Source organism: Vicia villosa, linkage group LG1, assembly GCF_029867415.1.
Source record: "Vicia villosa cultivar HV-30 ecotype Madison, WI linkage group LG1, Vvil1.0, whole genome shotgun sequence".
Classification (NCBI taxonomy): domain Eukaryota; kingdom Viridiplantae; phylum Streptophyta; class Magnoliopsida; order Fabales; family Fabaceae; genus Vicia; species Vicia villosa.
Window position 1 is genome coordinate 104,187,693 of NC_081180.1, and position 26,222 is coordinate 104,213,914.

The window sequence follows — 26,222 nt, forward strand, 5'->3', positions numbered from 1 at the left end:
TTATACGGATGATATTTCTATTCTAATTTCAATTAAAATTAATAAATAATTTCATATTAATAATTATTAAAACTATAACTGATACACAGTAATTATGATTATATAAAAAATAAATACATTAATAATTTTTCAGCAAAATTTTAAAATAAAAGAGATCAAATAAGAATAAAATTATTTACTATTTTATTCATATTTTAATATAAATTTCAAATTACATAGTTTTTCAAAATAATAAATAAAAATAAAAAATATAAAAATTATTTTAATAATTAATTATGATAAAAAAATCATTTTTCATTTAGTTTAAAAAAATTAAAAGAAAATTTTGTCTTAATTTTATTTAAGGAATAAATAAATTATATATTTAATTCTATATAATTCAAAATTTACTGTTTTAATTTATATAAGTTAGTAAAATAATTTTTAACTTTAAAATTGTTTAGGAAATTTTGTTTATAAAATTATTTTTTATAACTATAAAATTATTTTTGAAAATTAGTTTATAAAATAATTTCTTTTATGTATCATAAAAAAATAGAAAATAAATATCTTTATTATTATTATTATTAATTTTTTATATAAAAATAAAATGTTAATTTAAATATTTATTAGGTTAATATTATTATTATTATTATATCTTGATTATAATGATATATATTTTATAATATATTTTAATTAATACAATTAATTATACAATGAATTGTATTGATTCACATTTATTTTAATTTTTTAATAATTATTAAATTTTTTCGGAAATGCATATCCGAAACATTCCAAGACCAAAAAATAGAATATTTCGGATATGCATCTCCGAAGGCATCCCTCTCTAAAAAAAAAGTTGATTTTTGAAATGCATCTCCAAAAACACATTTTTTGGGTAGTTTCATAAATACATCTCCCAAAACACATTTTTTTTGGTATTTTCTGAAGTGCACTTCAGAAATCAACTTTTTTTAAGACAAAAAATAATTTCGGAGATGCATCTCCGAAATATAGAGGCATTTTAAAAATTTTGCCGCGAATTTTCAAGAAGGTAGGGGTCTTTAAAGAAATTCTCAATTAATAAACTTTAGGGGAGGACATCTACTTTTAATATAATAAAGTACAATACATATGAAATTCTTTCAATATCCCTCTAATCTTTCAATTTGAGGGTGATAATCGGGGACACAACGGTAATTGGATCTCCTTTAATATTTTAATTAAAAATATATATTCCTTAATCATTGCATACCCTTTCAATTGTCCATCTTATTTTCCATCATTAATACTAACGTGAGGAAAGGTATTGGAATTGTGCAAATCTTCTTGGTTACAGCAAAACCAATTCAACACTTTTTCAATTTTTACACGTTTCTTCATTCCAATACACACATTTTTCATCTCTTTCCCTCTCCCTCTCTCTCTCTCTCAGACAAAACTTAACCCTTCTTTCTTTCTTTCTTTCTTTCTTTCTTCCATTTTCACTCCTCTCTCTTTTTCCTTCAAACCCTTGAACCACCGCCTGTTTACGGCCACCACACATCCGCCAACACTGTCACTCCGCTGCGCGGGACCAAACAACAACCACCACTTTCAGATTATACGCGATTATTTCTCTTTTCCTTTCACTCTATTGATTTCAGGGTTTGTGCTTCTAATCCTCATTGTTTTGATTTTCGATTTTAGGTTTTGCCATCAAAAAACATGTCTTATTGCTTATTTCTGACCACTGTGAATCGTATCCCTTGCAAGCTTATTATAAGGTATGTTTCTATCATGGTTTGTAACGACTTGATTTCGTTTTTACATTTTGCATCATTTTTTGTTCATTTTTGTTGTTTCTCTGTGTGATGTAGAGTATTTGAAAGAAGAAAACACTCAGATCCTGCAACAACAAACAAATTACATGAGTTTCAATTTTTCAATCTCTTCTTATTGTTGATTTAAGGGTATCTCATCACATACCTTACTGATTTTTCAATTTCTTATTATTTATTTTTATTTTTCTATTTCATTATTTAATTGTTCTTCCATTTTTGTAGTTGTCTTTGGCTCTACTGTGAAATTTCTCCATCTTTGGCTCTACAAATTTAGTTTGTGAAAATATTATAGATGTATGCTTGAAAATTGATATGAAGAGAAAGCAAATTAAAAGATATCTCATTCATGTTTTTTAACTTCATAGATTGCAATCATGGTGTTTGGAACAAACTTCATAGGTAAAGCAAACTGGAAGCTGTGAATACAAGATTACTCTCTAAGATGTTTTTGATTTATGGCAAACTCAAATGAGCATCCAAACAACAAGGAGGAATCGGAAAAGCAAAGCATTTAATCACTCATGAAAGCACAGGATGATCTACTATGCATAAAGGTTGACTCAACACAAGCTGAACAAGGAAAATGCAGAAAATCAGCAGTTAGGTCAACCTACTGTCAACCCAGGTCGACCTAAAATGAAGAAAAATACATATACTGCTGCTAGGTCGACCTACATAACAACTAGGTCGACCTAATCTAAGAAAATGTTCCCAAAACGCATCAGAAGAGGATTCTGGTCGACCTACTCCTTCAACAGGTCGACCTAACTGGGAGCAAACTTCAGCAAGCACTGCTAGGTCGACCTAAGCACTACAAGTGGTCGACCTAATTGATCAAGAAAGTTCAAAAATCAGTTTTTCTTGGTTCTAACTGTTATGCAATCATATATATTGTGCAAGGGTAATTATTCAAGTAACACCAACGACTGAAAGATACACAAATGCTTCTCATCTTCGTTCTTCATCATCTCCAACACAATTACACATAATCATTCTTGCGTTGCGGTTTAGTGATGAGTTCGATAACGTCCATGGAACGGAATTGAAGATTCCTAGTGGGTGAAGGTTTGTGGGGTTTGTTGGTGAATAAAATCTGCGGGTTTTGTCCTCCACGACGGGTGGTTCTTGGGGGTTTTTATCAAGAGGCGTTCATTGAGGATTCGGCTGAGTGTAACGATTGAGGAACGGGGAGTTCAAGGAATCAAGACACTGCAGAAGGGAATCGAAGTGAAGCTCTTGGATAACCTTGATCTTGGTCAAGATTAAGGGGGAAGAAGATTCAAAGGATCGACATAATTGGTTTATCGTTTATCGCTTTGTTATCTTCTTTGTATATACTACTTTCAACATTAATGAAAGATTACCCAATTTCAATTTGGAATTGGGGGCAGACGTAGTCGTAGCGAGGACGGTCGACGAACTGCCTAAACAAATATTGAAATTCTGGTAAGACAAAACCCGGATGTCATATACGATGTCGTGACATCTGGTCTGTCATCAGTTTAGCTGAGGCAGTACATACAGATCCCTCAATTATTTATTACTTCTAACATCCAGAAGTCTGGAAGTGTTGGAATCACAGAGATTCTGTGTTAGCACAGTCATTAAATCACACACTGATGTCAGGCACGATGTTATGACATCCAAACTGAACTTACAAATAAACAATGCAGAAACATAAACAACACAACAGAATTGTTCACCCAGTTCGGTTCAATCAACCTACTCTGGGGGCATACCAAGCCAGGGATGAAGTCCACTATTAGCAGTATCAATTCAGAGCTAAACTCCCAGTTTACAACTCCTCACTTAATCACTACCCAATGACCCCTCTACCTAGGTTCTCCCTAGATATGGAATATCTCCATTCCACTCCCAATCATACCAATGATGTCTAGCAGTCAACACCTCAGCCACTGCATCGACGGCTTAATTACCAACATTCAAAACACACAAATAAACATATCTTAGAGTTGCTTCAAAGCTTCCTCCAAGCACACAACTCCACTCATTGCTTTACAACTTCTGAGTGAATAAAACAAACCTCTTACCTACAGGCTTCGAGGCACAAATCAGTGACCTTCCCACAAACCGGGAGGTTCACCTACACGGCTAACCCTAATAGTTACATCTTTCTAAACGCCGGCTAGCTTACCAAACTAGGTTACAAAGTTTCCTATTTATAACCTATTCCCAACTGGACTTGGGCTTAAAATCGCAGCACTCCATGCTGTTACAAATCAGCAGATTTCTTCTGCTACAAACAAGGCCTTTTAATCATAAGTTACCTAATTTATCTCCTAAATTAGTAACTTCTTAATCTTCAATCTTCAGATTTGATTACACAATATTCTGACTTGATTCCTTGACCTTTAAATCTGCGCCACATAGGATTACATAATATTCACATAGAATATTCTGTATCTTTTAAAACCAAACTGAATCTTCCTTCCTCAGTTCTGCAGGCGCGATGTCATGGTTGAAGTCATGACATTCCTTGTAACATCTTGATGTTGTACCTGTTCTGCATAAATCACAGCAAGCAGTATTCTTCACTTCAATTCTCTGCTTCTCACATATCAGGGTGCCAAAAAGCCAGCCCATGATTTGTTCTATTACTGATGTACAATCAGCACAATCTTTAGTTTCCCAAAATAAAGACTGAGATAAATAAGGAAACATAATAGAAACAGAACAGAAAACATAAGAGCTACTGCTGTCAAACACTGATGTCATGACGTCGAGCATGACATCCAACTCACAGCATGTATTAGCTTACACAACCAGAACCTGCATAACCTTTAACACTACACACCACATGTCATGACCTTAGTCAAGACAACAGAATACACATGAATGTTTTACCACAAAATGCAGCCAATCAAAACATCTACAATCTCCCCCTTTGGCAAATTTTTGGCTAAAACATTCTGTCACCACAGCAGCACAAAAACAACTAGCAAACTACCAGTTATGCAAAGCACATCAAAACATCAGTCTTGCTGAACAAGTTCCACAAGCTACTACATAACATGAACAGATCCATCTTGTTCAATATGATCTGGGGTGACACTCTCTTCTCCCCCTGTTTGGCCATAAATGTTGCCAAAGCAACGAACATCTCCCCCTTAAAAGTTACTCTTCATGACATGACCACCTTGAGACAGTAAATTGCAACTGTGAAGAGCCTTACAACACTTGTTGACATGCAGCCACTAGACGAGTTCAAGATTTGTGGATACCAGACGCACATGATTAGATTCAACCATTCCCAGAAAAGCTGACTGTAATGATACATCTTGTTAAATAAACCTTTTCATAAGAAACTTCCTCTAACTAAGTTAAAGAAGCTCCTGCTGACTTGGACCACCTTCATTATGATGATAGAGTATAACAGACCAAGATAATTTTCTAGAATTATATCTTGAACTAAGAAGACACTCCCCCTATCTGAGATAATTTGTGCTTCATACAGGAAAACTTGTAATAATGAATGGAAAATATAAGACGCATCTTCATATCTTCAAGAGCGCACCCTCTGCCCAACTAACTAGCTGACACACTTCACTATTACAAAGTAACTCCTTTACAAAAGATACTCACATCAGAATTTAGATGTTATAACATCTTGTATAACATTAAGATACAGATGAATAGTTCAGTACATTCAACTAACTCCACTTCTCTTTCTTCAACAGATTCAAGTCTACCACCTTATCTCCACCTGAAATAATCAACAAATAACCCTTTGACACTTGATGCTTCCATAGAAAGGTTGCCACAGACTCAACATAAAGAACTGCCACTTCTTCCACTTGTTGATCATAACCCTACCAAGTTGCACTCTGATCATGGTCTGCCAAGATAATTTGAAATCCTCCTTGATATGATGTTTCTCATAATGATTAACATACTCTCGAATTAGAATTAGAAGAATCCTTTTTATCTACAGCTATGTTGATCATCTCACCAAACTTCTGTCTTCATAGTCATACTCACTATTGAAGTCTTCATCATGAAAGTAAACACGAATTGCCAGAACATGTTACCATCACCTACACTGATTGATGTCTTGTCATACTTCATACCCCCCCTGAGAATTACAACATAAGGAAGTTTTGAATAATTGTCCTTAACCTGAAGCATTCTTCATTTGGAACTGCCACACTTTCCAAATTTGGAATCCTTAGTTTGCTTGCTACACAAGATCCAGACTGCCACTTCATGTACCTTGAAGTAGAAGAAACTTCTAAATAGCTCTTGAACATGTCTTCAACAGATAGGTCTGAACCTAATCTTTACTGGTTTCTTCAAGTGTTGTGATGTAACATACAAAACAAAGCATCACATACATCTTCTTCTTCTTCTTCCACATAGTTGATGTAAATATCCAGCTCCCATCAAGATACTCACCATCTCCTATATGTTTCTTCTTCTTGAATCAACTCACCAGCCAACCATTGCCTTTCTTAATGCTTAATTGAAGATAACACAGAACTATAATTGATGCATAGTTCAAATCAGACCATGGACACTTCATACACATACTTAGCTCCCGACAGAGTATATGAATCTGTATTCAGGTTGTACATCCAATAAGTACTAAGTCTCCCGTCAAAGCACCTATTAGTCACTCAAATAGAATTTGCTGCTCACACCAGGTCCTTCTAAATGATCTCTTCTTCATACATGAAAGCATTCTTCTTGACAATGATGTTACAACATCTGTTATGACATCATTCATTTAGACTCTTTGGATTTTTTCATTCAACATCTCCTGTATGACACTTGGGGGAAGACAAAGAAAGCACGACCAACATCATCAACTCAGCTACACATCAGTCATGATTAAGGGATAATATATGCCATATCTCAATAAACTTTTCTTCAGACTTCTCTTCTGACTTTGAGATAATGGATGCCACAATCTGTACCTCATGAGGAGATTCCCTCAACAAGGTTTCTGGAACAGATTCACGTATGACATAACTTCTGAAAATACCTCAGATTACACACAGTAATCTGACTCCCTTGAATCATCACACAATATTCAAAACCATATTTCACTATGCACGATACACAGTATTCAGTTTTCAACACTAACTGTTCTATGGTTAAGAAAACAATTCACACATCTGGTTCCTTTGATCAAAAGAACATACCAGATATAAGCTCATCTTGTATTTTCATAGAGGTCTTGAAAAGAAAACCTGAATGAATCCTTTCACTTACACTGAGCTCTTCTTCCAACTCCCATAAGCTTATGCCTGAAAAAAACTGACATTTGGGATGGAAGGTTCAGTTGATTGTATTCTGACCAATCAACACAAAAAGCAGATGTCTCCTCTTCCAGATCAGGAGTAGGTTCCAAACAAATGTACTCACACTACATAAGTTCAGCACCAGAACATCTGTTCTTCAACTGGTAGCTGCATACCAGTATGCCATCAGTTCCTTCTTCTTGGAACACACAATTCTTGACAATCTTGAGGATTATCAAACAACTTTGCAGATGAGTATGAGGAACACTGATCATATGAACCTCTTCTACCTCAATAACCATGCCTTTATGAGTGGACTTGAGAAAAAAATCTCAAGTATCTTTGACACTTGTACTAAAGTTGAAAACAATCTGCTACAAATTCTGTTGAAAACCATATAACCCTAGAGATCTTCTTTCAAAGATAGGATTATGCATCAGATGCTATGCAGCAGAAAATAGCCATATATCAACAGAGATTACACAATGCTTACTCCCAGAACCAGTTGTAAGCATGACCTCCTAGAATTGCAGCTGAACAATCCAACAATATGCTTTCTTCTTCTTCAAGTAACACAACAAGACCTAACCAATATTCTTGCTATATGCTGAATAAAACATCCCAAATTCTTCACTCCCGCATGAATCATTTGGATATCAGTAACACCATCTTCCCTTGCCAAGAGAATACACCTGTTATGGTCAGTTTGGTCCAGTCTTCCACACATAGGTCCATCCTCCACTTCTAGGGACCATTCAATATGAACATGAATGTTCAAACAATCAACTACCTCCAACAACCAGAAAGTATCTCCCATGGATCTCATCCAGAAACAGACAGGATGCCTGCTCTGATACCAATTGAAATTCTGGTAAGACAAAACCCGGATGTCATATACGATGTCGTGACATCTGGTCTGTCATCAGTTTAGCTGAGGCAGTACATACAGATCCCTCAATTATTTATTACTTCTAACATCCAGAAGTCTGGAAGTGTTGGAATCACAGAGATTCTGTGTTAGCACAGTCATTAAATCACACACCGATGTCAGGCACGATGTTATGACATCCAAACTGAACTTACAAATAAACAATGCAGAAACATAAACAACACAACAGAATTGTTCACCCAGTTCGGTTCAATCAACCTACTCTGGGGGCATACCAAGCCAGGGATGAAGTCCACTATTAGCAGTATCAATTCAGAGCTAAACTCCCAGTTTACAACTCCTCACTTAATCACTACCCAATGACCCCTCTACCTAGGTTCTCCCTAGATATGGAATATCTCCATTCCACTCCCAATCATACCAATGATGTCTAGCAGTCAACACCTCAGCCACTGCATCGACGGCTTAATTACCAACATTCAAAACACACAAATAAACATATCTTAGAGTTGCTTCAAAGCTTCCTCCAAGCACACAACTCCACTCATTGCTTTACAACTTCTGAGTGAATAAAACAAACCTCTTACCTACAGGCTTCGAGGCACAAATCAGTGACCTTCCCACAAACCGGGAGGTTCACCTACACGGCTAACCCTAATAGTTACATCTTTCTAAACGCCGGCTAGCTTACCAAACTAGGTTACAAAGTTTCCTATTTATAACCTATTCCCAACTGGACTTGGGCTTAAAATCGCAGCACTCCATGCTGTTACAAATCAGCAGATTTCTTCTGCTACAAACAAGGCCTTTTAATCATAAGTTACCTAATTTATCTCCTAAATTAGTAACTTCTTAATCTTCAATCTTCAGATTTGATTACACAATATTCTGACTTGATTCCTTGACCTTTAAATCTGCGCCACATAGGATTACATAATATTCACATAGAATATTCTGTATCTTTTAAAACCAAACTGAATCTTCCTTCCTCAGTTCTGCAGGCGCGATGTCATGGTTGAAGTCATGACATTCCTTGTAACATCTTGATGTTGTACCTGTTCTGCATAAATCACAGCAAGCAGTATTCTTCACTTCAATTCTCTGCTTCTCACATATCAGGGTGCCAAAAAGCCAGCCCATGATTTGTTCTATTACTGATGTACAATCAGCACAATCTTTAGTTTCCCAAAATAAAGACTGAGATAAATAAGGAAACATAATAGAAACAGAACAGAAAACATAAGAGCTACTGCTGTCAAACACTGATGTCATGACGTCGAGCATGACATCCAACTCACAGCATGTATTAGCTTACACAACCAGAACCTGCATAACCTTTAACACTACACACCACATGTCATGACCTTAGTCAAGACAACAGAATACACATGAATGTTTTACCACAAAATGCAGCCAATCAAAACATCTACAAATATCGTGTTCTTATCGCTTTTATCTTTTTCTTTTTATTCTGCTCATAATTGGTATAATTGCTAAATTGATCAATGATTCAAGTGTTAAAATTGTGAATTAAAAGTTCTGCATAAACATCACAATTCACCACATCTTGAATTAGCATCAATTTGAATATTGTCACCAAGTGTTTGTCTATTTGCTTAATCCACCTTACTGCATTGTAAATCAAAGTTTGTCAATCTAGAAGTTAATTGATATTCAGTTGTGACACGTATTGATTCGATAGCATATCTCCTTATCCGGAATTTCGAATATCTTGTGGTTTTGTAACACATATAACCCTTTGCAATAGCGGTCCGGAATAGACGCAAGTCGATTCAGAACCGCTTTCGCTATAGTCTGTAAAAATCCCGGAAAAACTGTGTTGGATCTATTCACCCCCCCTCTAGATCCTTAGGCCAGCGTCTAACAAGTGGCATCAAGAGCTCTGGTTTATTCCGTGCTACGTGAAACACTTATTGGAAAGATGGCTTCCGGACCTAAAGGGGCTCATAATAGAGCTCCAGTTTTCAACGGCGAAAACTACGGCTATTGGAAGGATTGTATGTGTGTCCATATCAATGCAATTGATAGGAACATCTGGACAGCTATTGTCAATGGTCCATTCCAGATCACCATGACAAATGCAGCTGGTGCAGTTGTTCCAAAACCAGAAGATACTTGGAATGCTGAAGATGAAAAGAAATATGCATACGATTGGAAAGCGAGAAACATTCTAATCTCAGCTCTAGGAGTTGATGAATACTATCGCGTTTCCCATTGTAGATCAGCTAAAGCTATGTGGGACACATTGCAAGTTGCCCACGAGGGAACGGATGATGTCAAACTAGCTAGGATCAATACGCTAACTCAAGAGTTCGAACTTTTTCACATGGAAGATGGTGAAACCATCGAAAGTATGCAGAAAAGATTCGTTCACCTGAAAAATCGATTAAATTCTCTTGATAGACCTGTTTCCAATGCAGTTGCTACTAACAAAATCTTAAGGTGTTTGAACAGGGAATGGCAACCCAAAGTTACAGCAATTAAGGAAGCAAATGATCTCAACACTTTAGACATTACCACTCTTTTTGGTAAACTAGAGGAACATGAACAGCATCTTAAATGCCTTGACATGCATGAGAAGAGGACAAAGAAAGAAAAGAACATGGAGAAAGAGGTAGAGAAGAAGTCAATAGCTCTAAAAGCTTCGAGCTCCAATACCTCAAAACGAGAGCCAAAGGATAGTGACACAAGTGATGACGAAGACTCCGATGATGAGGAAATGGGACTGTTTGTGCGAAGATACAACAAATATCTAAAGAAAAATGGAGCAAAACATTCCGACAAAGGCTTGATCAACTATAGAAAGCAATCAAACATGTTCAAACAAGATGACGACAACAAAGGAAAGATCAAAGGTCTTTGCTTCAATTGTGGGAAAGCCGGCCACTACAAACCGGATTGTCCATATCTTAAGAAAGAAAAGGAGAAGAACCAAAGCAAAGGTCATAACAAATCTAAAAGAGCTTACATAGCATGGGAAAGTGATTCATCTAGTGAAAGCCCATCAAGCGATGAAGAAGAATCAGCAAACCTATGTTTCATGGCTTATCAAAACAAGAAAAAGAAAGCTGTAAGTCATCTTAAACCTGAACTTGTAGATAAGGTATCTCATTCTCAACTAAAACTTGCTTTTGAAGAATTACATAGAGATGCAATTAAAGCTTTCAAACTTTTGGCCTCAAATAAGAAAATATTTTCATATCTTGAATCAAAAATTGAGAAAACCGAAAAGGATATGGAAGCTTTAAAACAATCTATGCTAGACATTCAAAAGGACAAAGTTGAAATAGATACCACATCATGGTTTGGTTGTGAGACATGTCACATTTGGCAAAAAGAAGTGAGAGATCTAAAAGCCAAGTTAGACAAGGCTCTACAACCAAAAGTGACTTTTGCGGTTGATCCAAACAAGTTCAAAAGATCGTATACTCCTTTATATAGTAAATACACTTTTGTACCAAAAGTATCAACTAGCAAAACTCCATATTCTCATCATATTACCTGTCATTATTGTTGCAAAAAGGGACATACCATTGAAAAATGTAAATTTAGGAGAATTTTAGTTCCTAAAGGAGTATTTCAATGGTTGCCTAAGTGCAACAAATTGTGTACTCACCATCCAGGACCCAATGAAGATTGGGGACCTTCCACTCTAATTTAATCTCGCAGGAAAAAGTGTCTTGACATCGCCGAACGGTGGTGGTTCCTTGACAGCTGGTGCTCAAGACACATAAAGGAAGACATACCAATCTTGGTATGTCATCTATAAAGACAGACTGAAGAACCATACTTGGCAAAGGAGATGTAGGTGACCTGGCCATCACAAATGTATAAGATACATCACAAATACAAGTTAACCCGAAAAACACAAAAGACTCATTACTCGATGTGCAATTGGCAAATTGCATCACAAGAAGATTTAAACCTATTCTAAGCAGAATAATGTTTGGGACCCTGTCCCGCATCCGGGAGAACATCAAGTAATCGAGACTAGATGAGTTTTTCGCAAAGTCAAGCAATCAGTTATGAAACATTGTATCAAGACAAAGTATCATCAAATCTAGGAGTGTGGCACACTGACAAGAGGATTCCACACAATGATGACAAAACACCTACATATTGAGAAAGCGGTAACATGTTTACTGTTCACTTCCAAAAATTTTATTGATGCTATAATATGCTATCAATTAACATGCTTATAGTGACTTCATGTGTTCTTATCTACTCTTCTCAATTAACAATGCTATAATATGTTATTGTATGTGTGTTCATCATTTTCATTCATAACATACAATGTTTGAGCATTCAAGCAAATGACAAAGCAAAAATACATCATATAGAAACATTTCTAAGGCATTTTCATCATTTAAGGGAACTTAGGTCGACCTACTCTGTATTTGAGTCGACCTACAGAAGAATTTTCTTTACAGAAATTAAAAAGGTCCAGTTGCGTCGACCTACTCCTAATTTAGGTCGACCTAAATTGGTCATTTTTCATGTTACTTCTGTTAGGTCGACCCAACCACACTTTAGGTCGACCTACTGCGTTAAGTTTTCCAAATTTGGGCCTGTTAGGTCGACCCGACCCACTCTCATTCATTCAAAACATTCCATCTTTTCATCCCCTCTCATTCTCTTCACTTTTGGTACGGCTAACCCTAACTCCTCAATCTCAAATCTGTTCAAAATCATCCTTCTCATACAAAATCATCAACAACTATGCCTCCAAAATCAAGAAAGGGAAAGGAAGTTGCATCTGGATCATCCTCACAACCGGTAAGTGCTGTAGCCCTTGTTCATCCTGATTGTAGAGATAATTTTGAAAAATGGCAAATGAAAAGGAAGGTAGTGAAGCAGTATATTTTCAACCAACATGTTGCTAAAAATATGCATATTCCTGAAGTTGTGAGTCTTATCGAGCATCAAAATGTTCATCCCCTTTTGGAATGTGCCACACCATACTGTGAGAACACTGTTAGGGCATTCTATGCAGGGTTCACAAGAGAGGCAGGCTGTAATTTTAGGTTTAAGATGGGGTCAAGATCTCATATCGTTGACAAACGTGCTTGGATTAGTATCTTTGGTCTCAACATTGTAGGCGATGAATTACGTATAGAAGATGGGGACGTACCGGGAATCTATGATCATGTGGCCTACATGAAGTCCATCCTCAAAGATCCTTCCGTCTTTGACAAACCTAATGAAACATTAACAGCCGGTCACCTGAAGAGAGATCCTAGGCTTCTAAATTGGGTCATCTCAAGAGTCATTCGACCACGAGCAGGTGGATTTTCCAGAATTGAAAGGAATGAAATTGTGTTGATGTACTTGATCCAAAACAGAACACGTGTGCACTGGCCACACTTTCTAACTGCTAAGTTTGAGGAAGTAAAGCAGAAGACTATTGCTCTTTGCTATGGCTCAATCATACAAACAATTGTGAACCATTTCGGCCTGAAGCTCGATGGATTATCATACATTAACATGAAACAGAACCAGGACTTTTCCCAAACAACCTTAACCCTCATGGGATATCATTGGGATCCGAATAGGGGAACCTATTATCTCATTCAAAAGGGGACCGGAAGAGTCATCTACAACTATGATGATCCTACAGAATTTGGTCACACTGCAGAAAATGAAGAAGAAGGAAATGATCAAGAGATAGCAAATGATGATGATCATACCATGGAAGACGCAGCTCAAGACATGGATGCAAATTGGAGATATGTTCCGCCACAACAAGAGGATATCCCTTGGGGATACACAGCTCCACCTCCTCCTGATCAATCCAACATAATTTCTATGCTTGAAGCTATGAAACTCCAACAACAACAGAACTTTGAAACTCAACAGCTTCAATTTCAAACAATGCAGCAGCTTCAACAAGATAGATATGAGGAACAACAACGTCAATATCAATCGTTGTACGGCTTGGTTCAGGAACAAAAGAACGATTTTGAGACATTTGCATCCAACTCCGTATTGAGGCAGAATCAGTTTGAGGAAACGGCATTGCATCGCCATGCTAACATAAGCCAAAGCTTCAACACTCTTAACATGTCTGTGCTGGATTTGTTGGAACAGGTTGAAGAAGATCGACCTCATACATTTCAAAGAGGAAGAGGAAGAAGGGGCAGGCGTTAGGACATATTGTCTATCATATCATCATTTCATTGCATTTCATGTCATTAAGTTTTTTTTTTGTTAAAAACAGTATATGATGTAGTACTCTCTGTTTTCTGTTATTAATCTCTTGAACTACTATGTATGTTGTTGGTTCTCTTTAAAATATGTTTAGCTCTTATGATTTCACCATTTACATGTTGTCTATCTCTATGACTACCGGTATTCTTTATTTCTCTTGTTACTCTCCTACTCTGTTTTCTTTGTTTCTCTCTTTTTGATGTTGTCAAAGGGGGAGATAGATACAATAGATGCTGAGATATAGATGCAATAGATGCTGAGTGTACGGGGGAGCTTTGTGAAGAGATTGCTTGGTTGAGAGATTGCTTGGTTGAGAGATAGATGCTGGATGTACGGGGGAGCCTTGTTGAGTCTTTATCATTTACTACCAAAGCTTTTGACTATTGGTTTGCCATCATCAAAAAGGGGGAGTATGTGAATACAAGATTACTCTCTAAGATGTTTTTGATTTATGGCAAACTCAAATGAGCATCCAAACAACAAGGAGGAATCGGAAAAGCAAAGCATTTAATCACTCATGAAAGCACAGGATGATCTACTATGCATAAAGGTTGACTCAACACAAGCTGAACAAGGAAAATGCAGAAAATCAGCAGTTAGGTCGACCTACTGTCAACCCAGGTCGACCTAAAATGAAGAAAAATACATATACTGCTGCTAGGTCGACCTACATAACAACTAGGTCGACCTAATCTAAGAAAATGTTCCCAGAACGCATCAGAAGAGGATTCTGGTCGACCTACTCCTTCAACAGGTCGACCTAACTGGGAGCAAACTTCAGCAAGCACTGCTAGGTCGACCTAAGCACTACAAGTGGTCGACCTAATTGATCAAGAAAGTTCAAAAATCAGTTTTTCTTGGTTCTAACTGTTATGCAATCATATATATTGTGCAAGGGTAATTATTCAAGTAACACCAACGACTGAAAGATACACAAATGCTTCTCATCTTCGTTCTTCATCATCTCCAACACAATTACACATAATCATTCTTGCGTTGCGGGTTAGTGATGAGTTCGATAACGTCCATGGAACGGAATTGAAGATTCCTAGTGGGTGAAGGTTTGTGGGGTTTGTTGGTGAATAAAATCTGCGGGTTTTGTCCTCCACGACGGGTGGTTCTTGGGGGTTTTTATCAAGAGGCGTTCATTGAGGATTCGGCTGAGTGTAACGATTGAGGAATGGGGAGTTCAAGGAATCAAGACACTGCAGAAGGGAATCGAAGTGAAGCTCTTGGATAACCTTGATCTTGGTCAAGATTAAGGGGGAAGAAGATTCAAAGGATCGACATAATTGGTTTATCGTTTATCGCTTTGTTATCTTCTTTGTATATACTACTTTCAACATTAATGAAAGATTACCCAATTTCAATTTGGAATTGGGGGCAGACGTAGTCGTAGCGAGGACGGTCGACGAACTGCCTAAACAAATATCGTGTTCTTATCGCTTTTATCTTTTTTCTTTTTATTCTGCTCATAATTGGTATAATTGCTAAATTGATCAATGATTCAAGTGTTAAAATTGTGAATTAAAAGTTCTGCATAAACATCACAATTCACCACATCTTGAATTAGCATCAATTTGAATATTGTCACCAAGTGTTTGTCTATTTGCTTAATCCACCTTACTGCATTGTAAATCAAAGTTTGTCAATCTAGAAGTTAATTGATATTCAGTTGTGACACGTATTGATTCGATAGCATATCTCCTTATCCGGAATTTCGAATATCTTGTGGTTTTGTAACACATATAACCCTTTGCAATAGCGGTCCGGAATAGACGCAAGTCGATTCAGAACCGCTTTCGCTATAGTCTGTAAAAATCCCGGAAAAACTGTGTTGGATCTATTCACCCCCCCTCTAGATCCTTAGGCCAGCGTCTAACAGAAGCCCTTACTTTCGGTAAAGCCTTTCCATCATTGGTGTTTATTTGTCTTAAATATCTTAACCACTTTTGTATTTGTCTAAAAACTTCATCTAACTTGGCTACACAAGAAGGTCCCTATGTGACATATATTGGCATCCCTTAAAGTAATGACATAATACATGAATGAACAAGAAGTGATTTTGGATATGGCTTCACTACAAACTTTTTGATTTTTTTCCTTACCTTTTCTTTTCCAGGTCAACAAAATGATGCAAACACTCTAACATTTTCTCAATATGATGCAATTGTTGCTGAACCTGAACAAGAACCAAAATCATATGGAAACTCACCACTTCCCTTAGCTGTAGATAGAACAAGAAGAAAAGATCCTTTAGATGGCTTCATTGTATACACTAATGAATGGAATATAAGTGACCACCATTATTGTGTTGTAAGTAACTTCATTCAACCCTTACTCTTTTTGTTCTTTTTTAGTTTCATGTTTTGTAGTATGAACATAGTTAGGTTTTTTTAAAGTGATTTTGGTTTTCTTCACTCAAACTTGAACTTTTTTATATTTGGTCTTATGTTGAACAAACTTGAACTCTTTGAAACTTCAATTAAGTTCTTTCTCCATTCATTTGTTCATAAATATTGAAATATCTAAGTCCTTCTAATTTACTTTAGCATAGTTAATCTTAACCTTTTTAGACCCTCACTAACACACCTCAATTTGAATATTTATATATCATACTTCAACTAATATATATATGTTTGTGCCAACCATCTATAAGTTTTGATTTTCAATACTCCTACCTCATTCCGTTGTCAAACTAAAAAATGTTATATTTGCAGTTCTTTTTGGCACTGAGTTGAATTACATGAGCTGAACTTAAGAATATTTGCAGTTCTTTTTGCCACATTTAGTAAATCCTTTCAAATCTTTTCAAAGTATTTTTATATATTTAAATGATTATGGAGACCAGAATTTTAATTCAAATTCAAAAATTTTGATTCAGAATGTTTTTTATATGTTACTTTATTGATTGTGTTTTGAGTTTGTTTTATTGGTTTTTGTTGAAGGGGATTTGAAGAAAATGTTGTCAGGACCAATTGGATTACATAATCAAGATCAAAAGTTGTTTTACAAAGACAAATAAAGAGATTCAAAGGCTTTTTTTGACATAGTTGGTGTAAAGAGATTCCAATTAAATTAAGCTTGATGCGACTATTGACAATATATTTACCACTTGAAGGACATCTTGCAGAATGTAGTTTGTTGCTGTTAGTTAAATCCTTTCCCTTTATCAAAGTACACAAATATTTGGAAAAGTAAGCTGAAGATGGTTTAACTATATTAAAAATAATATATGCGGTTGGTTTACACTATAAACTATGTTAAAAATGTATTTCGTTTAATGTATTTAACAACTGCAGTTGAGATACTTTCATTTCATGCAGCATGTTGTTTTAATTTTAACTAAAAAATTATAAGAATCCTAATTGAATACTTAGCTAAAGTAATGCAACTGCTGCAACACCACAATGAAAAAATGATACATATAAATATATGAATGCGTTTAAATGGACTGATTTTAATATCACTGGCAATACATCACAATGAAACAAACTCAACATTCAAAGTGACGAACCATATGCACTCAAGTGATGTTCTATGAAAAGCAGCTTTAGCTTACTTTACCTGCAACAGTCCCTATAACATTAAATTCATGTCACTGTCAAGAAGACAAGCTGGAATGGCAGCATTGCCATATTTTCCATCTTTCATGTTTTTAGCATAGAAAAAAGTATATTGGAGTGTAATAGAGTCAAAAATCAATCACTTTCAATGGTTAAAAAAGCGGTTCCCCAGGTCAACTATACTACATAGGTCTGCTAAACCCACCAGACCTGTTAAAAAAGCGGTTCCCCAGGTTAAAAATTAGTCACTTTCACTTGGAGATGGAGAAGGTAGAAGCTATCTATGCACACAACTTTTTGACAATTTCGGTTTGATACCTTCAAAAAGCTACACGACATTCTAGCTAATCAATTTCAAACTTCACACTAACCAAGCCATTTCCTAACATGGATGTATTGATGGGAAGCAACTTTCTACTTCAGAAGAATGTTGCTTTTTATTGTTCAAACGTGAAATATTAAACTAATTTACTTAGCAACACTTTAAAATTGCTCTTTCTTTTTAAATAAAATAAGAAATTGCTTCTTCTTAGCCAAGATATCAACAACCAATTATTTGGTCACCCTTTCTCTTAGCATCAACATACACTTTTATTTGTGATTAAGTTTCATAAAACTTTTAATACCACTACAATAGGAAGGAAAATTATAGTAATAAGCTAAAATTAAAACAATAGTTATATATATATATATATATATATATATATATATATATATATATTTATATATTAATCCGTCCAATTTGAGTTTAACTACATAAACTTACTTTTGATTCTATATATTATAGAAATAAAAAATTGTATTTCTTATAAAAAATCAAAACATATACGTTTTTTTCTTATCCGTGTGTATAAGCAATCTTCATTTCCCGTGCTTTCACTATTTTTCTTCTACTTCATTATTTTTTATTTCAATTTTCAACTCCATCTTTTCTCCACAATCAATTCATTGTAACCTGTACTTAATTATTTTTATAGTAATTTAAATTAACTTATGATTTTTTATAGGATCACTATAAATAATGGTTAATTGGATTTATCATTCTCTTTAATATTTTTTTTTTATAAATGATGTTTTATCAAAATTTATATCATTAAAATAATATTTTATGATCATTATGGATTTATATCATTAAATCATTGATCACAAAAAATTTATATCATTAATTTATACCATTAAAATATGTCATACGATCACTTTGAATTTGGTAGTATATTTATCAACATTCATTTTTTATTATTCTGTTTATCTCATAAAAAATGTCATATTTTGTATCATACAGTTCATCTGTAAATGAGCACCTTTTGTTGGTTGGATTTATCAGAAAAGTAGTTTTGCTTTTATTTTTATTGTACTAAAAAATATTAATACTTTTTATTTTTTAGAAGGATTTAGTATTATTTTGTGCCTTTTATATTTATTTATTGTTTCATTCCATATATGGTAACCTTTCAACTATCCATTTTTTTCCATCATTATTACACGCCAAAAACTTTTTTTGGAATTGTGCAATCTTCTTTGGAATACTGCAAAACCTCTTCCACGCTTCTTCTATATAATTATAACTATACATGATGTGATATCTAATGGTTTATTAAAAAATATTACAATGCAGACATCTAAATTGTGTTCATATGATAGATGTTTTTTTAATCTTATTATAAAAAAATTACTTTTTTATAATTATATATATATATTTCTAAAATTTAAGAGATTCAAAAAATTTTAAGATTATAAAATCGTATCATTTGAATCATTAAAAATGTGTAAAATCAGATTAAATAATAATAAATGTTCTAAATTTTTCTACCAATTTATTTTTAAAATTGAAAAAATCAAATGAATCAATAATAAATCTCCATATAAATATATAAAAAAATTTATGTGTGTTTATATTAAGGGATAATAGTGCATATTTTAAAACCGTATTCTTAATTCTAAAATAATTATCTTATTTGTGAAAGTATCTCTTCACATTTGAATTGGTCCCTTAAACTGACTTATCCCATAATTTATATTTTAAAATAATTCATTTAACAATATTATTATTTTTTATAAGATAATGAATTAATTATTGAATATTTACTGTCATGATGTTTTGCCCAATTTATTATCTCAAAATACTCCTTTTGTAGTCTAATTTGTTAATATCTTTCGTTTTTAATTGTCCAATCTTGGGTAATAATGATAAAATTAAATTGCATAAGAAAATAGGTTGCAATAAATTCTTCTTTTTTCATTGCAAGTTATTCCACCCAGCCATTATCTATAGTAATGATGGCTATTCATAATAATGATGGCCTATAGCATGCATGTGTCACTAGCGTGTAGTAAACTTTTCATACAATGTTTAACTCTTGGTTTTTCTTCCCATTAAATAAAACTATTTCTTTGTTTATTTTATTTTATATAAAAAACTTCTCTAAATATAATTTGAGTTGAGTATGTGGGGTAAACCGCCCTGTTTAACTCGGTCCACGTAAATCCATAAATTAATCGAATTTAGCTTTATTTATCTGCAATTATTAACATTTTCTAAGTAGAAATTTAAAAAATAGGAGAAATTTGCATATAACGCAACACAAAATATTTATTCTACTTCTCTAACTATAATGGGTTAATTATGATAAAATGTTAACATTTATACTAAAGAAATTGCTACTAATATTTATTTTTTTATAATAAAAAAACATGATAAAATTATGATTGATAAATACATAAATTTCTTATGCAAAACATACATTTTCGACGGGCTGAAACTTCTTATAAAATTACATTTATGAGACAAGTATGATTGATGAATACACAATTTCTTATATTTATTTATTATTTATAACATTGTGCTATCCGTGCGAACGCACGGGTAGATACTACTCAGGATAGATTTATACGATATTGTATGATGCATGCGAACGCACGGATAAATGACTATTTTATTTTTTATTTTTTTACTAAAGTATATAACTCTAAGTAGATTAAATTAATATTTATATGACAATTATAATTTCAAATGTTTTTTCACTTTAATTTGCGTATCTTTTATATATATTTATTAACAATCGTTATATATTTATTTATTGCTTCATTAATCTAAACTACTAACAATAACACTATATAATTATACTAAATATAGTTTTATGTATAAATATTATTTATTTTTTTATGTTATTTTTTAAAATATATATAATATATTAATTATAATTAAAGATACTATTAAAGTATAATAAAAGATATTATAAACTTCCATTATCAAAAAAATGTTAGCAATTTTTTATGATAAAATTTAACATTTATACTAAAAAATTGCTATTAATATATTTTTTTTTACAAAAATAATATGATACAATTATGATTTATAAATACATAGATTTCTTATGAAAAACATACCTTTTTCGATTGACAGAAACTATTTGTAAAATTACATTTAACATGAGACAATTATGATTGATGAATACATAATTTCTTATATAAAAAAATTGTAATTCTTTTTGTATTTTATATACATTTTTAACCATCACTATTATATTAATTTACTATTTATAATGACATTGTATGAACCGTGTGAACGCACGGGTAAATGATTTCTTAATTATTTTCTTTATTTTTCTACTCAAATATACATTTTTCGACGGGACAAAGCTACTTAATGTGTATATATTTTATTTACATTTTTAACCATCATTATATTATATTTATTTACAACTGTGATAGATAAATGCTTAATTATTTCCTTTATTTTTTATATGTACATATTAACCTATAACTGATATTTTTGGAAAAATAAATCTATTAAATATATTGAAATTTTTATTTAAAATAAGTAAAAAGATTTCAAATGCTTATAATAAGATAGGGGTATGAGTGACAATAAACAAAATTTGGACAAAAAAGTTTGGTACCTGTTACCAAATCAAATAAATATAATCACATATATTATATTTATTTATTATTTATAATATTGTGCAATACGTGCGAACGCACGGGTAGATGACTACTCACGATAGATTATAGCTATATTGTATAATGTGTGCGAACGCACGGGTAGATGACTACTTAATTATTTTATTTATTTTTTCTACTAAACTATATATTTCTAACTAGATTAAATTAATATTTATTTGACAATTATAATTTCAATTGTTTTTTATTTTTAATTTGTGTATCTTTTATATATATATATATATATATATATATATATTTATTAACCATCGTTATATATTTATTTATTGTTTATATCGACTTTACGTGACCCGTGCGGGCGCACGGGTCCTTTACTAGTTATACATTAAAGGCTTGGAGCCCAATCCACTCTCTAATATCCATTCATTCACCACCACATATAAAAAAATAATAAAATAAATAAATACACAATCTATTGTACATTACACGATAGTTTCAGTGATAATCTTGAAGCTGACAAACTTCTCAAGGTAATGATTATTATGTTATATGAGAATTTGTGTTCTAAACAATGTTTATAATTTGTTTGGTTTGTGTTTGAGATATTTTCCCAATAAATGGAAAAATGAATTTGTGTCTGAAAAAATAATTTGCTAATACATGGGAAAATGAATGTGTTTGATAAAGGAATTTGTTGATACATGGGAAAATGAATTTCCTAATATAAGTTGTTGTTTTAGGATATTTGTTCAAATTGTGTTTAGTATATATGTAAGTTTTAACTCTCATTTTACATAGCTATAGTAATGTGTTTGTCATTGAAGTGGGTGCTTAATATGACATTAGAACAGAATGAAAGAATTGCGTCCTATTTCCTTGTGTAATGTAGCTTACAAGTTGGTTTCTAAGTTGTTAGCTAACAGAATGAAGTGTTGTTTGGCTAAATGTGTTTTTAAGGAACAATCTGCGTTTGTTAAAAATCGGTCTATTTTAGACAATGCAATGATGGCCATTGAGATTATTCATGCTCTCAAAAGGAAGACTTCGGGGAATAAATCTTATATGGCTCTGAAGATTGATATTAGTAAAGCCTACGATAGAGTGGATTGGGGTTTCTTGAGGGGTATGTTAAGAAGATTGGGGTTTGCGGATAGGTGGATCCATTGGGTGATGATGTGTGTGACTTCAGTTAATTACACGGTTCTTGTTAATACTGATAGAGTTTGACCAATTCAGCCAGGAAGAGGATTGAGACAAGGGGACCCACTGTCTCCTTATCTTTTTATTCTTATTGCAGAGGGCCTCTCAGCTCTTATTAAGGGAGCTGTTTCTCGTGGGGACATTCATGGAGTCCAGATTTGCAGAGGGGCACCTAGTGTGTCCCATCTGCTTTTTGCTGACGATTATTTTTTATTTTGCAGGGCTAATATTGCGGAGGTCGCTCACCTAATGGAGTTACTTAAGACATATGCCACTGCGTCAGGTCAAGAAATTAATCTGGCAAAGTCGGAAGTCTTTTTCAGTCGCAATCTTAGTGTTCCAGCTCAGGAGGATATTGCAAAAATTATGGGTGTCCGTCATGTTCTTGGAACAGGTTCATACTTGGGTTTGCCTTCGATGATTGGTCGTAGTAAGAAGGAAACTTTTGCTTTTATCAAGGATCGCATTTGGAAAAGAATCAATTCTTGGAGTGGTAGAGCCTTGTCTAAAGCAGGTAAAGAAGTGATGATAAAATCGGTTTTGCAATCTATTCCGGCATATATTATGAGTGTGTATATTATCCCGGATGAGGTGGTTGATGACATAGAGAAGATGTTGAATTCTTTTTGGTGGGGTGGTGGTAATAATAACAAAGGGATTCAGTGGTTGGCGTGGGAGAAGCTCTCTTATTCTAAGAGGGATGGAGGTTTGGGGTTCAAGGATTTTCGAGCTTTCAACTTGGCTATGGTGGCTAAACAAGGGTGGAATTTTTTAACCAAGCCCCACTCTTTAGTTTCTAAGATCTTCAAGGCACGGTATTTTCCTAATTCCTCTTTCTTGGATGCTAATGTGGGTTCTAACCCGAGCTTTTTGTGGAGAAGCCTTTGGAAAGCTAAAGATGTTTTGCGGTTGGGATGTAGGTGGAGTATTGGAGACGGAAGCCAGATTAGGGTCGTAAATGAGCCGTGGATTCGAGGTTGTAAAAATGCTTGCTTAGGAGGTCCGTATACTCAAGGTGTGTACAATCTTTATGTTCAGGATCTTCTTTTGCCTAATACTAAACAGTGGAATATTCTGGTTGTCGAATCTTTGTTTGATAATGTGGTTGCAAAAGAGATTTTGAGTGTTCCGTTGGTTGAGGATGTGGTAGTCAATGGGCTGGTTTGGAGTGCAGAAAATAGTGAAAATTATAGTGTTCGATCAGGTTATAGGCTCTGGAGGAATTCTATCGCTTCTCGCTCAAATTGTAAAGTTGTTGGTAATTGGGAGGATTTGTGGAACATCATGGCTCCTCCTAGAGTCAAACTAGGGGTGTTCGCGGTGCGGTTTGGGTGGTTTTGAAGAAAAAAATCATCCGAACCGCAAGAGAAAAAATCGTGCGGTTTGGTTTGGTTCGGTTGGCTTTTTAAAAAAATCCGAACCAAACCAAACCAAACTAATTCGGTTTGGTTCGGTTCGGTTGGTTCGGTTTTTTACAAATATTTTATTGAGCCATAATACACATATAGATGACAACATAATTTTGTATTTAGACATTCATACACTATCAAATAACAACAAAACTCGTCATATTTTGACAACAATTTTCCATTTAATATGTAAAAATTAAATTAGAAAAAAGTAGAATATTAAATATAAAATAATAACATACAAAAATATAAAAAATATTATAATGAAACAAAATAATATAAGAGACAAAAGATTAGTGAAGGTGAAATAGAAAAAAAATGTGTTGAGAGATTAGAGAAGAAAATGTGCGATAAAAACGAAACTGAAATACAGAACATTTACATAAAAATAGAAGGTGAAAAAGAAAGAATACAAGAGAGTAGAGATTATAGAAGAAGAAGGAAGATATATGTGGCAAAGAAGGTGTGATAATGTTATTAGAGATTTGAGAAGATCGGGATTAAAATTATATGTGTAAGGATGAGAAAATTGTTGGTAATCATAAGGCTAAGGTATAATAGGTTTAATTTTTGGTTGGATGTGAGTTAAGTAAAATTTAGGTTGTAACATAATGCGGTTTGATTCGGTTTGGTTCGGTTTACAAAATACAAACCGCAAACCGAACAAAACCGTGCGGTTTTGTTAAAAGATGACCCAAACTAATCCGGACCAAATGCGGTTTTTTGCGGTTTCGGTTTGGTTTGGTTTGGTTTGCGGTTTTCTATTGGGTTGGTTTGGTTTTGATCACCCCTAAGTCAAACACCTTTTGTGGAGAATTTGTAGAGGTTGCTTACCGTCGCGGATTAGGCTCCGACAACACTATGTCCAATGTACATCGGAGTGCCCAGTTTGCGAAGATATGGACGAAGAGGATTGGCATGTGTTTTTTGGGTGCTCCACCATTATCCAATGTTGGCGGGCAGTAGGTTTGTCGTCTATCATAGAGCCTCGTCTTCAACATTTTAGTGATGCTAAATCACTTATTCTTGATGTTTGTAGTAGAGAAGACCGTAGGGATGCCGGTCGTTTTGCTATGATGGTAGAAGTGATTTGGAAGAACCGTAATAATATAGTTTGGAATAATGAAAGGGAGGGCATGGCTCGTTTAGGCTTGCAAGCCTATGTTAATTGGCAGGATTGGTTTACAACCCAGATTGCTCAGGAAAGGAGCAACAGTAATCACCTCCCTGTAGTGTGGTCTCCTCCGGCTGATAATTGGGTCAAGTGTAATGTTGATGCCGACTTCAATAAGTCTTATCGTTCCACTAACAGAGGTTGGTTCTTCCGTGACAATTTGGGTAGATTCATTACCGCAGGAATTGCTTGGGATATTGGTAGTATGTCAACCATCGAAGCTGAGGCGTTAGCCTTGAAAGAAGTTGTTCAACATGCTATCTCCTTGAACTTGAATTTTGTGATCTTTGAAAGCGATTCTCAAGTGGTTATTCAAGACATTCATTCTAATGTTTCTGGTTTGTCTGAGTTTAACCTTATCCTCCTCTCTATAAAGTGTCTGTTAGCTCTGATTCCAAACTTTGAGGTGAAGTTTATTAAGCGCCAAGCGAATATGGTTGCCGATACGTTAGTTAAGGCGGTCAATTCTTGGTCTAGGCGTAGTTTCGTTAATGTTATTCCTCCTTGTATTGACTTTCCTTTGATAAATGATATGAGTTAAGTTTGTTCTTGTCAAAAAAAAGTGAACTTGTCATAAATGTGTACTTGTCACCACTTTCTGTTCTGTTTTAAATAATTATGTGCTTTTTTTCTTTAGTGTCTTAATATGCATAATTATGGTGCTGAAAAAGTGTTGTGTTAGATGATGGTGTTTAACTTCAAATTTTAGAAACTCCTCAACTTCAAGTTAATTAACTTCAAGTAGCCAATGCACAAGATAACACTAAGACACCAAGGGAAAAAAAGAAGATGG

At 34.1% G+C, this 26,222-nt stretch overlaps 1 protein-coding gene and 1 long non-coding RNA gene across 2 annotated transcripts; both read left to right on the forward strand.

Annotated features, from left to right (window-relative positions):
- Window positions 1–1,288: 1,288 nt before the first annotated feature.
- On the forward strand, window positions 1,289–2,219 carry LOC131613781 (uncharacterized). The gene is made up of 3 exons (XR_009287621.1): window positions 1,289–1,745; window positions 1,839–1,931; window positions 2,168–2,219. It is a non-coding gene; the product is annotated as an uncharacterized LOC131613781 (long non-coding RNA).
- Window positions 2,220–22,498: 20,279 nt separating this feature from the next.
- Window positions 22,499–25,970, forward strand: LOC131650640 (uncharacterized). The gene is made up of 3 exons (XM_058920348.1): window positions 22,499–22,788; window positions 23,068–24,171; window positions 25,295–25,970. Exons 1-3 carry the CDS (start codon window positions 22,499–22,501, stop codon window positions 25,968–25,970), a joined length of 2,070 nt encoding a protein of 689 aa, XP_058776331.1.
- The last annotated feature ends 252 nt before the right edge of the window (window positions 25,971–26,222 follow it).

Coding starts and splice junctions, on each gene's coding strand:
- LOC131650640 (XM_058920348.1), top strand. CDS start 22,499: ATGAAAGAATTGCGTCCTATTTCCTTGTGTAATGTAGCTTACAAGTTG. Junction 22,789..23,067: donor GGTATGTTAAGAAGATTGGG/GTTTGCGGATAG, acceptor TTTATTTTGCAG/GGCTAATATTGCGGAGGTCG. Junction 24,172..25,294: donor CTAGGGGTGTTCGCGGTGCG/GTTTGGGTGGTT, acceptor TGATGTTTGTAG/TAGAGAAGACCGTAGGGATG.